General features: G+C 49.6%; 1 protein-coding gene across 3 annotated transcripts in view; it reads left to right on the forward strand.

Annotated features, from left to right (window-relative positions):
• The window catches only part of Cnr2 (cannabinoid receptor 2 (macrophage)), a 26,055-nt gene extending 15,988 nt beyond the window's left edge, over window positions 1-10,067 (forward strand). The window contains exons 2-3 of one of the 3 annotated variants that reach the window (XM_013034910.1): window positions 7,917-7,933; window positions 8,015-10,067. In XM_013034910.1, the coding sequence (XP_012890364.1) occupies window positions 8,037-9,119 (1,083 nt within the window). In that variant the 5' untranslated portion in view covers window positions 7,917-7,933; window positions 8,015-8,036 and the 3' untranslated portion in view covers window positions 9,120-10,067. Of the gene's footprint in view, window positions 1-7,916 lie in introns of all 3 variants that reach the window. The other 2 variants (XM_013034903.1, XM_013034917.1) reach the window with 2 other exon arrangements.
• Window positions 10,068-13,423: the final 3,356 nt, after the last annotated feature.

Genomic DNA, 13,423 nt, shown 5'->3' on the forward strand with positions numbered 1-13,423 from the left:
TGGCACTGTAGCTCAAGTGGTAGAGTGCTCGCCTTGAGCTGAAGAGCTGAAGGACAACGCCCAGGCCCAGAGTTCAAGCCCCACGACAGACAAAAAAAAAAAAAAAAAAATCTGCACATCCAGAATGCAGGTGATTAGTTTTCTAAATCACAGATGAAGACACAGAAGCTCAAAGAGTTTGAGTTACTTGCTCCAGGCCACACAGCCTGTTCCTGAGAACTGAGAGAACTGAACTTGGACCCAGGTGAAGTTTCATTCCAAAATGTTGGCCCTACACCTTTGCTACAGTGAAAGAGACCTTGGACATCATTTTGCTCAACTCAACCTGGGAAGAGAGATGAAGGTGATAAAGGCAGAGGCAGAAGAAGACCCAGGGAAAGAGAGGAATTCCAAAAGACAAGTGTTTGGCATCACTAAAGCCTGGCTAGTATGATGGGTGGGTGTAGACCAGGCCTGAGGTGGAATCTTTCTCCCCATGGGAGACTCCTGTGGACTGATCATCTTTCATAATCAATAGACATTTAGGAAGGGAGTTACCTCCTAAGTGTACGGTAGATTGCCACACTAAGAATTACTACAAGCCTGGAGTCCATGGCTCATTCCTATAACCCTAGTTATTAAGGAGATTGAGATCTAAGGATGGACATTTGAAGCCAGCCCTGGCAGCAAAGTCCATAAGACTTTTATCTCCAATTAACCACTAAAAAGCCAGAAGTGGAGCAGTGCTCAAGTGCTGACCTCTAACCTTGAGCAGAAAAGCCCAGGCCCTGAGTTCAAGCCACAGGACCAGCACACACACACAAATTAGCATAGCAGCCAAGCGTGGTAGTACATGCCTGTAACCTGAGCTATTTGACAGACAGAGGCAGGAGGATCTCCAGTGAGAGGCCAACCCTGGACAAAAGTTAGCAAGCCTGTATTTCAAAAACAAAGAACAAAAGGGTAGGACTGGAGACACTTCTCAAGTAGAGTATTTGCCTAGCATATTCAAGGCCTTGGATTCAATCTTGGGGGTGGGGAGGGAGAGAGAAGAATTACAGAATGAAAATCAAAGCAAAGCATCAGAACCTACTAAAAGGAGCAATAAGGGAATCAGGAACCAGTCCTGAAAAGCCAGGGCTCCAGCCCGGGATATTTCACTTCGAGCTCATTATCAGCCCAGGAGAAAAGAAATACCCCAGTCCTTCTGAATACCTGGGAGTTGAAGGGCAGCCTGAGCTACACTGAGACCCCTTGTCTGAACAAACAAAAACAAGAGGCCTGTTTGTTGTTATTGCTGTTGTTGTTTTCCTAGTAGGCATTTGTCTCTTAGCTCATTCAGTAAAGCAATTAGGAAGCACTTAAGAGCTTTGTGGGCTTCCTGCCAGCTCCAATGCTGGGGACCCCAGGAGGATGTACTAAGGGTTCTGATATTAGGGAATCAACCCCCTGGGCGGCCCCTCCGCCTCTCCCCTGGGAGGCGGCTGCCTTTGCTCTGCATCATCCACAAACTTCCCTTGAGTCAGACAGGACAGACCACAGCTCCTCAGTTCCTCCCTCCGCACCATCCCGCTTCGCCAGCACACCCATCTGCAGAGCGCTCTTATCACCCTAGGGCTGTTGGCTCAGCTGGCCCCATCCAAAGGCCGCCACCAAGAATCCGCTGAGGGCCCAGCACTGTGCCAGGGCATTTCACGTCCAGTCAGAGCTTAGACACTCACAGTCTGGAGGCAAGGTGCTGAATGGACACAGATATACAAGGTGGAGAGTGATCACTCAGTAAGACTCTACAGTTTCACCCAGCTGATAGGAGAGCAGAGAAGCCTTCCTGGAGGAGGTGGCTTTTATCTGGATGAGAGTAAAGGGTAAGGGTTGCTGGGGGTTCAATCCTTAAGAATTGTCCCATTAACCCATTTGCTTTGAAGATGAAAAAAGAGAGGTCCTGAGGGAAAAGGGACTGTCCCAAAGTCACTCAGGGACTGGATCTCTGGCCTCGCCACTCTTGGTAAGGGACAAAACATCAAATCTCAGCTTTCCACTGAGGGTGCGGCAAAGGGCCACTGCGGGCAAAGGGTCACCCTCTTCCTCCTCCTCTTCCCCTCCAGCTCCAGGATGGCTTTTTACCTAGGTGCAGGGGACAGCTGCCGGCTGAGTCGCCTTTCACTTCACTTTGGGTTTTCACTTTGAGTTGTTAAACCCCAGACAAGATTTTTCCTGCGAGTGTTCTGATCTGCAGCCCTGACACACCAGCCCAGCCTGGGTGCGGCTGAGGGAGGTGAGGCAGGGAGGCATCGGCCTGCTTGCTGCTCTTCGAACCTAATGTTTGCGGCGTCAGACCACAAAGTGCTTTTCAGTGCATCAGTGGCTCTTCGCGTTGGGAGCGGCGCTCATGTGCTTTCCCCTGGGGAGATGTGCAGGTATCAGGCCTCATGAACACTTTGAAAAGGGCCTCACCGCTGGTGGCTCACGCCTGTAATCTTGGCTACTCAAGACATTGAAATCTGAGGATCTCAGTTCAAAGCCAGGCCTGGGCAGACAAATCATAGAAGCTCCTCTCCCCAGTTAACCGGCAAAAAGCCAGAAGTGGAGCTGTGGCCCAAGGGGGAAACTACCAGCCTCAAGTGACAAAGCAAACAAGAGTGCAAGGCCCTGAGTTCAAGCCCCAGTAGCAGTACACACAGAAAAGGGAGTGGGGAGCCATAGCCAGGGCCCCAAAGCTCTGCTGAATTCCTCCGCCCATTTGGCCTCCCGAAAGAGAAGAGGCAGGTACAGCTACTGTCACTTTACAGAAGAGAAAGTCAGAGGGACTTGCCCAAAGTCACATGACCAGAGTGGCAGAGGTGGCAGCAGACCAAAAACTAAGCCACAAAAACCGAGTGTGTGTGTGTGTGTGTGTGTGTGTGTGTGTGTGTGTGTGTGTGTGTATCCGTGCACATGCTAGATGTCAGGCCCAGGCCTCCCTCTGGCTCTTCTAAAAGCCTAATGCTCCAATTCCTATGGCCACTGTTCTCTGTGGACCAACACAGAGCCGGCTTCTCTGTCACCCCCTGCACCCCGATGCTGTGGGATGCCCCATTCCCACAGCTGCGTTTCCTGTCCTTCCCTACTTTGCATAGTAACTGGGTGTTGTAGGCCCGACCAGGCCTGTGTGGGGCACCGATGCCAGTACTGTCACCCAAGACACCATCCTCTATTCTGACTCTGCACAGGGCAAGCCACTCCTACTTCAGGGAATATCAGTCTTCCCAGGGACCCTTGTTGGGAGCAGAAGGGGCTCAGGGGAAGAAGCTCCCAGGAGTGGCTGTGGGAACAGAGAAACACACTGGCTGTCACTCACGGGTGACCACTAGGGTTAGGGCTGGGCTTGTCTCCTTCAGTCCCTACTCACAACTTGGGGGGGGGGGGAGTGGAGGAGTGGAACCCAGCTCAGAGAACTGTCCCTTTTCTGCTTCCGTAGCGCTCCTGACCAGTGAGCTCGCCGCTGCTTTGCCTGCTCCATGCTGACCTGATGAAATCGGGCATGAACAGAGGTTTTCTTTCTGCTCTTCAGAGCCTGTGGGTTACACTGTATGAACTCCCCAGCCTCAACCATAAGTCTTCTGTCGAAGAGCTGTGCAAATAGAATGAGATCATGCCAGAACAGTGTTTAGTAGGATTTTACTTTGTACACAGTAGAGGTCATGGTGGCTGCTGATGGCGGGAGGGGAGGACTGGCATGGCGGGGGTTGTTGCTGGTAACTTGGGGCCTGTGAGAGGCTTCCCTGGGCAGAAGAGTCCAAAGGAAGGTCAAAAAGGAGGCGAGCCAAGCATCAGTGACTCACACTTGTAATCCAGACTCTTCAAGATATGGAGGATTGCAGTTTGAGGCCAGCCTGGGCAGAAAAGTCCTGGAGATTCCATCTCTAAAATAACCAGCAAAAAGCTGGGCTGTAGGCATGGCTCAAGTTGTAGAGAACCAGACAAACAAGTATGAGGCCCTGATTTCAGACTTTGGTACTGCAGGAGACAAGATGGTGTGGCAAAGGCAGAAGGCAGAACTTCTGGTTTTTGAGTGATTAATTGGAGATAAGAGTCTCACGGGGGCTAGGAATGTGGCTTAGTGGTAGAGTGCTTGCGGAGCATGCATGAGGCCCTGTTTTCCATTCCTTGCTACCACATTAACAAAAATAAAATAAGATAAAATAAATAAAAATTAATTTAAAAAAAAAGAATCTCGGGCTGGGAAGGTGGCTCAGTGGTAGAGTGCTTGCCTTGCATGCATGAGGCCCTGGGTTCGACTCCTCAGCACCACATAAGCAGAAAAGGCTGGTGCTGTGGCTCAAGTGGTAGAGCGCTAGCCTTGAGCTGAAGAGCTGAGGGACAGCGCCCAGGCCCAGAGTTCAGGCCCCATGACTGGCATGCACACACACAAAAAAGAGTCTCACAAGGACTTTTCTGTCCAGGCTGGCTTCAAACCTCAATCCTCAGATCTCAGCCTCCTGAGTAGGATTACAGGTGTAAGGCACCAGCGCCAGGCTCAACTCACAAATTATAATGCATTGCAATTTCGTACCATTCAGCTGCACATATTTTATAACTTCATTGATGGTATGTTTTTAAGGTTTCATCCCTATGAAATTTACTAGTCATATATTTTTAAAGTTCTTGCCTAGCACTATTGGCTTGTATCTGTAGCCAGACCAGGCAGGAAACTCTGTGAGATTTGTCTGTCCAATAAACCATCCAAAAGCTAGATGTAGAACTGTGGCCTTGCAAGAGCATGAAGCCCTGAGTTCAAGTCTCAGTGCCATCAATTTACATCTCATCTAGGATTCAGTCTATTTTGGTGAGTGTCTGCATTGGCTTCAAATGTGTGTTCCCCAGTTTTCTGGTGCCGGGCACTAAACATGACTACAAGCAAGCCCATCCATTGTACACTCAGACATAGTCCATCCTTATTAATTAATATGCTATCTGATGCCAGGCATGGTGACACACCTGCAATTCCAGTACTCAGGAAGAGGCAAGAGAATCCCAAGGCCAGCCTGGGCTACAAAGAGAGACTCTACTTTTAAAAAAATCATTTGTGGAAAAAGTGTTATCTACTATGTTTATCAAGTTCCAACAAGAGAATGCTAGAATTGCTCACTATGCAATTCTAATTAGACTTGACTACACAAGTATTTATTGAGTATTTAATATGTAACAGAAAGTATTCTTTTTTTTTTTTTGTCAGTCATGGGGCCTGAACTCTGGGTCTGGGCGCTGTCCCTGAGCTCTTCAGCTGAAGGCTAGCGCTCTATCACTTGAGCCACAGTGCCACTTCCAGTTTTCTGGGGGTTAATTGGAGATAAGAGTCTCACAGACTTTCCTGCCTGGGCTTTGAACTACAATCCTCAGATCTCAGCCTCCTGGGTAGCTAGGATTACAGGCGTGAGCCACCAGCGCCCAGCTCGCCAGAACCTATTCTAAGCCCTTATGTTGTCTCAGTGAACAAATCCATCAAAGTCCCTGACTGCATGAAGCTTATATTGAGTCCCTGGGCACTTGAGCCCAGGGACTCGAGCTCTTATTCCACTTTCTTGCTTACACGTGGTGCTCTACCACTTGGGCCACACTTCCAGTCTAGCACCTTTCTGGTTAACTGAAGATGAAGCCTCGCAGACTTTTCTGCCCAAGTTGGCTTCAAATCATGATCTGTAGTGCTTCTATTCTAATGGAAAATGCAATGTACAAGACAATAAACTAGGTAAGTTTTATAGGATAAAGTATATGCTAGAAGACGATAGATGATAGGAAAAAATGAGGAGTGAGTTGGTGTGAATGAAGCTGAGAAAACTGGAGGCTGAGGTAAGTTGCAGGGTAGTCAGCGTAAAACCTGAGCCAAGATGGGAAAGCGAGAGAAAGGGTGTTCCAGGCAGAGGGAATGGCCAGTGCAAAGGCCCTGAGGTAATGCAGAAAGACTGCATAGCTGGGTGCCCTTGGCTCACACCTGGAATCCTACCTACCCAGGAGGCTGAGATCTGAGAATCGTGGTTCAAAACCAGCCCTGGCAGGAAAGTCCATGAGATTCTTATCTCCAATTAGCCCCCAGAAAACCAAAAGTGGTGCTGTGGCTCAAGGGGTAGAATGCTTGCCTTGAGCTGAAAAGCTCAGGGACAGCATCCAGGCCCAGAGTTCAAGCCCCATGACCAACAAAAAAAAAAACTGCCTGAGGAAGTGGTGCTGTGGCTCAAGTGGTAGAGCAAGAGACTTGAGCTGAAATGCTGACGAACAGCGTCCAGGCCCAGAGTTCAGGCCCCATGACTGACAAAACAAAAAACAAAACAAAACAAAACAAACTGCCTGAAGCTGAGTGACTAAATGAACCATGGTAGATGGGAGTTCAGAAAGGCACTTATAGATCACTGTGAGGGCTTTTATTTTCTTTCTGTGAATGAGAAGCTACCATCATTTGAAACAGAGGAGTGACATGTTGTGAACAGCTCACCCTAGCTGCTATGTTAAAATAGGGTAGCAACAGGTCTAGTGAAAAGCCAGGAACCCCTGAACAAGCAATTGCAGCAAGCCAGACACGAGATGAGGCCAAGAATAGACGTCTCTATCTTATCTGGACTATTTTATCTTCTAGACTTCATCTTCTCCCACTTTATGTAAAGATAAAGTGTGATCCCTCACCCCCAGATAGTTATAAAACTTCATCACCCGGGGGCCTGGCATAGTGGCACACACTTGTAATCTCAGGTACGGTCTCCTCTCTTCCTAGTAGTAATAAGAGGAGCCATGTCCAAGGCCTGCTCTGGCAAAAGCAGGAAATTCTACTTGAAAAACAAATGGGCTGGGAAGGTGGCTCAGTGGTAGAGTGCTTGCCTCACATGCATGAAGCCCTAGGTTCGATTCCTCAGCACCACATAAATAGAAAAAGCCAGAAGTGGTGCTGTGGCTCAAGTGGTAGAGTGCTCTAGCTGTGAGCAAAGGAAGCTCAGGAACAGTGCCCAGGATGGGGAAAAAAGACAAAAGAAAAACAAACTAAAAAGGACTAAGGCATGGCTCAACTGCTTGCCCTAAATTTAATCCTCATTATTGGATCTTTAAAAAGCAATAAAATAAACCAGATTCCCTTTTCTCTTGGTTTTGTTTTTCTCTTTTGTTGTTGTTGTTGTTTCTTGGGCATTTCCCTAGCTTTCAAAAGGAAGACTTAAAGATTAGTCATTGGGTAAGCAAAATGCCAGAAAGCTGACAGGTTAGCCAGGCATTACAGTGCATGCCTACAAAACCAGCCCTCCTGAGACAGGAAGGTCACGATTCAAGGCCAACCTAGGCTACCTGTCAAGAACCTTCCCCCCCCCCAAAAAAAAAAAATCTGGTTGCATTCCCTTAGCCCTGGCACCCTGATTGGAGAAAAGGTAAAAACCCAGGACAATACAATATAAATTGATTTTTTTTCAGCCAGCAACTGGTGGCTCAGGCCTATAATCCTAGCTACTGAGGAGTCTGAGACCTGAGGGTCACTGTTCAAAGCCAGCCAGAGCAGAAAACAAGGAGCCTGCAAGACTCCCATCTCCAATGAACCACTCAAAAGCCAAAACGTAGTAGAGTGCCCGCTTTGCATGAAACAAGCTAAGGGCCAGTGCCCTTAGGACCTGAGTTCAAGCCCTAGTCTCAGCACAGAAACAGATAAATTAGCCGGGTGCCGGTGGCTCACGCCTGTAATCCTAGCTACTCAGGAGGCTGAGATCAGAGGATCTCGGTTCAAAGCCAGCCTGGGCAGGAAAGTCCGTGAGACTCTCATCTCCAATAAACCACCAGAAAACCAGAAGTGGTGCTGTGGCTCAAGCAGTAGAGGGCTAGCCCTGAGCTGAAGAGCTGAGGGACAGTGCGCAGGCCCAGAGTTCAAGCTCTACCACCAACAGAAACAAACGAATCAACTAAAATAAATTGGGTTTTCCCCCCCACAGGTGACTTATCCACACAGGTAAACCTTTGCTTGGTGTCAATAGTCAGGTGTCTGTCCACTCCTGCTCCAACTGAAAGAACTTCTTGTCCTTGTCTGCAGCCAAGCCCTGCAGGCCCAGCCCATGGAGGCATGCTGGGGTTTGAGGCCGGTCAACAGCTCCGAGGGGGGCTTGGAGTTCAACCCGATGCAGGATTACATGATCCTCAGCCCTTCCCAGGCGGCCGTGGTCGGGGTGCTCTGCCTGCTGCTGGGCCTGCTGAGCGCCCTGGAGAACCTGGCCGTGCTCTACCTCATCGTGTCCTCGCGCCGGCTCTGCAGGAAGCCCTCCTACCTCTTCATCGGCAGCTTGGCCGGGGCTGACCTCCTGGCCAGCGTGGTCTTCGCCTACAACTTCGTCATTTTCCACGTCTTCCATGGCAGGGACACCATGACTGGGTTCCTGCTCAAGATCGGCAGTGTGACCTTGACCTTCACAGCCTCTGTGGGCAGCCTGCTGCTGACCGCAGCTGACCGCTACCTCTGTCTGCTCTACCCACCCGCTTACAAAACTCTCCTCACCCGGGGGAGGGCGCTGGTGGCCTTAGGTGTCATGTGGGTCGTCTCGGCGTTCATCTCCTACCTGCCTCTCATGGGGTGGACTTGCTGCCCCAAGCCCTGCTCGGAGCTTTTCCCACTGATCCCCAATGATTACCTTCTGGGCTGGCTCCTCTTCATCGCCCTCCTCTTCGCCGGCATCATCTACATCTATGGGCGCGTCCTTTGGAAGGCCCACCAGCACGCAGTCAGGTTGGCAGAGCACCAAGAGAGCCAGGTGGCAGGAATGGTCCGGATGAGGCTGGATGTGAGGTTGGCGAGGACCCTGGGGCTGGTGCTGGCTGTGCTGCTCCTCTGCTGGCTGCCTGCCTTGAGCCTCATGGTGTACAGCCTGGCCACGCCGCTGAGCCGCCAGGTCAAAGAGGCCTTCGCCTTCTGCTGCATGCTGTGCCTGGTCAACTCCATGGTCAATCCCGTCATCTACGGCCTGCGCAGCGGGGAGATCCGCTCCTCCGCCCACCATCGCCTGGCCCGCTGGAGGAAGTTCCTGTGGGACCGCGACCTCCAAGGGAAAGAAGAAGCCGCCAGGTCTTCAGTCACGGAGACGGAGGCGGATGGGAAGTTCACCTCCGATCACACTCCAGAATCCTGTGCTGCTCCGACAGACTGAGGGGACCTCTGTCTCTCCTGCCACCAATCCACAGACATCAGTTCTCATCCTGGGGGTGGAGGAAGGGGTCCTGGCCCTCATCGTCCAGGGGACTGGACATGGGTCCCACCCATCCCTTGCACCCCCTTTTATTTTGTCTTTTGCTAAGTGGGGGGACTGGGACTCAGGAGACCTAAAAAGAATGACTGTTCAAAGCGCTCAGGGTATCCTGACCAGTGCCAGCTAGGCCAGCAACTTCGTTCCCATCATCCAAGGCTGTCTTCCTGCTGAAGCCTGGCATGACCCGCCAGCTCTTGTTCCTGTCACCCTTACCCACCCTGAGCCCCCCAGCATGGTGACGGGATGGGGAGCAAGGGGATTCACGCACGCACGCACACACACACACTCACAGCTTTCAGAGGAGAGAAACCTCAAGTCATCAGATGAGGCATCTGGGTGTTCAAGGCAGGGGCCCAGACCCTCACTCTGATAGTCCTCTCTCCCAGCTACAGGGCCACCCAGGTCCCTGGGGGACCAGGGGAGGCTGGGTTCACTGTGACAATGACTGTTCAGAAAACTATGCTGATCCCAGGGTGTCCTGTGTACAGTCACAAAGATTCCCTAAGCCCCCAGCATGTTCCAAGTCCTGCCCCCCGCCCGACTTCTGCTCAACCCCTTCCTTCTCCACACCTGCCACAGATGATAAGCAAATAACCAGGAAGGTGGGGGGGAGGAGGATTCTTAGCCATCGGCTGTCCGGGCACAGGCAGGACAAAGTCCAGTGGCTGAGCTAGAGTTCAGCTGGAGATTCTGAAGATAGCAGGGTGCCCGGATTTTACATGGGGAACAGGGGCCTGGGTTCCCAGGACACAGGCTTGAAACCAGCAGGTGAGAGAAATGGTGGGTGGAGGATACATTCTGACTCTGCCCCCCTTATCCGGACCACAGATGCAATAAAAGGAAGGAGTGAAGAAATGTGGATTCCTGTCATACTCACAGCCGCTCCACCCCTCCTCATAAGCATGTGCCACCTGGGCTCTGTCTTGGCCCTCGGGGCTTGCTGTACGTGACAAGACTAGAGTCAATAAGTAAATAACTAAAATGCTTTGTGGTTGGCTCCAGGAAGGAAATCAGCCACATGACAGGGATCCCCAGAAGCAACTTTAGAGCTTCTAAATGCTCTGATCAAACACACCACAGCTTTTATTGAGCCTCTACTATGTGCTTTTTTTCTTTCCTCCCTCCCCTTCCCCCTTCCTTTTTTATTTTTTTTTAAACTGGTCATGGGGCCTGAATGCTGGGCCTGGGCGCTGTCCCTCAGCTCTTCAGCTCAAGGAGAGCATGCTACCACTTGAGCCAGTTTTCTTCTTCCGGTTTTCTGGTGATTTATTGGAGATAAGAGTCTCATGGACTTTCCTGCCCAGGCTGGCTTTGAACTGCGATCCTCAGATCTCAGCCTCCTGAGTAGCTAGGATTAAAGGTGCCCGGCTCCCCCTTCCTTTCTTTCCTTTTTCTTTCTGTTTCCTGGTGTTGGGAAATTCAACACAGGGCCTCATGCATACTAACTGAGCTCTCTACCACTGAGCTACACCTCCAGCCTCAATGTTTTTCAATGCCTTACTTCTGTCTTCACACTAACCTGAGGAAGGGAGATTTAGTATGCCACGTTTTACAGTTGAGGAAACATCAAAGAGGCAAAAATACTTGTCTAAGGTCACTCTGTGGTTTTGTTGTTGTTGTTTGGGGATTTTAGGGAAGGGGTTATTTTTTGTTGTTGCTGTTTGTTTCTGGTTGGGGGAGGATTTTTTTTTCTTGGAGTTTGAATTCAGGTCTCAAGATTGTTTGGCTTGCTTGCTTGAGCTACATCCTCAGGCCAGCTTTTGACTGGGTTCATTTGGCCTTCTTTTGTTCATCCTTTCCTTCCTTCCTTCCTTTCTTTCAAATGGACTCTCAAAGACTTTTCTGCCTGGCTGTCTCAAACTTCAATCCTCTTGATCTCAGCCACCTGAGTAGTTATGATTACAGATATGAGCCATCAGCACCTGGCAGTATTGTAGTTTCTTAAAGTTTTGTTTATTTGTTTGGTTTTTTGTTTTTTTTTGGTTGGTTGTGGGGCTTGAACTCTGGGCCTGGGCACTGTCCCTTAGCTCTTCAGCTCAAGGCGAGCTCTCTACCACCTGAGCCACAGTGCCACTTCCCATTTCCTGGTGTTTTATTGGAGATAAGAGTCTCACAGACTTTCCTGCCCGGGCTGGCTTTGAACCATAATCCTAAAATCTCAACCTCCTGAGTAGCTAGGATTATAAGTGTGAGCCACAGGTGCCCAGCTCTTAAAGTTTCTTAAAGTAGGGATCTTTTCTTACTGTGGTGAGGGAAATGCCAAAGTGCCTGACACAAATTGGCACTTGGTAAATAGTTGTTGAATGAGTGAAGCTAGGTTTTAAGTATTACTGAATGAAGTGCATGTCTACATTTTCAACCTCCCCTTTCACAGTCACACTGCAGTTCTGCTTTAAGTGGAGATGGAGAATTTTTTTTTTTGGGGGTCCGGTCATGGGACCTGAACTCTGGGCCTGGGCGCTGTCTCTCAGCTCTTCAGCTCAAGACAAGCACTCTACCACTGAGCCACCTTCCCAGCCCTGAGATGGAGAATTTTTGGAGCAGGAGAGAAAGGCAGGAAAAGGGACCTGGTGATCACTGTGTAAGATCCTCATTGCTTAGACTAGGAAATAGACCTGGCCATTGGGCAAGACTGCTCAGGAAGACCAATGTGATGTAGATAAAGACAAATGAAGATCATAGTAGCCCATTTCATTTTCCCCAAGACAAGTTCTGTATATTCAAGGCTATTGACACGCGCATCTACCAGTATGTAAGTGGTTTGTTGTTTCCTTAGCTTGTCTGTGTTTACCATTGTAGATGATATTTCAACATAATCTTTCAGAGAAAACATACAAAAGATAAAGAAAATAATACAGAAAATCCAGGTGCTAATGGCTCATGCCTATAACCCTAGCTATTCAGAGGCTGAGATCTGAGGATTGCAATTCAAAGCAGGAAACTCTGTGAGACTCTTATCACCAGAAAACCAGAAGTGGGGGGCTGGGAAGGTGGCTCAGTGATAGAGCACTTGCCTTGCATGCCTGAGGCCCTGGGTTTGATTCCTCAGCACCACATAAGCAGAAAAAAAAAAGCCAGAAGTGGCGCTGTGGCTCTAGTGGTAGAGCGCTAGCCTTGAGCTGAAGAGCTGAGGGACAGCACCCAGGCCCCAGAGTTCAGGTCCCACGACCAACAACAACAACAACAACAAAGCTACAGAAAAAAAAGACCACAGCCATTGTGCTCCTGTATCATTGAGGAAGTGTTTGCTTCTGCTAACCCTGGCTCTCACTTCTCCCAGGCTAGAGAAAGAAGTAGGTGAAAAGACACACAGGTTCCCAAGCTGTGAAGTTCTAAATTTTGGTCCCACAACCTTTGCTCCAAACTAGCTTCCTGATCTTGGGCAACTCTCTTACCCTCTTTTTTCCTTTTCTTCAGTGACTGGAAAGTGCCTTAGTTTCCTCTTTTGCAAACTGGAAGGTTAGGGAAGAGCATGGTGCCAAGAACCTTCAACGTCCCTCCCATCTTTAGCATTCTGCTGTTCTCTGACTGATGGTATCTCCAGGGATCATATGACTTCTGACCTGCAAATTCTCACCTGTCTGAGTGTGTATGTACAGTATGTGTCAACTACAGAACCATCAGGTAACTTCCCTGCCAGGCAAGCTTCACACTGACACTCCTGGGGAAGGGCCAGTGTCTCTTAGCTTTTAGTTTTCTTGCCTGTGTATTGTAAATGTTTCTCAGTAGCCATGTGTGTTCTTCAGTTGGTGGATAGTGCTTGAGACTGAACCAGGGCCTCCACGTTAGGCAAGCACTCTGCCCCTGAACTACATCCCAGCTGCTGAGCTCTTGATTTCTAGTTAAATGATAAGCTCTGCAATTTCTCAGAATTCCTGGCTCAGAAAATACTCAATGTCTTTTTTCAGCATCCCTTTTCCCTCTCCTTTCCTCAAAATGCTTCTTTCCACAGGGCGTCAGTGGTACCTGATGCCTGTAATCCTAGCTACTCAGGAGGCAATTTGAAGCCAGCTCAGGCAAGAAAGTCCAGGAGACTCTTACCTCCAATTAACCACCAAAACCTGGAAGTGGAGCTGTGGCACAAGTGACAGAGCTCTAGCCTTGAGCAAAAAAGCCCAGGGACAGCGTCCAAGCCCTGAATTCAAGCCTTAAGATTGGCACCAATTACCTGTAATCCTAGCTACTCAGGAGGCTGAGATCTGAAG

Source organism: Dipodomys ordii, unplaced genomic scaffold (assembly GCF_000151885.1).
Source record: "Dipodomys ordii isolate 6190 unplaced genomic scaffold, Dord_2.0 Scaffold6, whole genome shotgun sequence".
NCBI lineage: Eukaryota > Metazoa > Chordata > Mammalia > Rodentia > Heteromyidae > Dipodomys > Dipodomys ordii.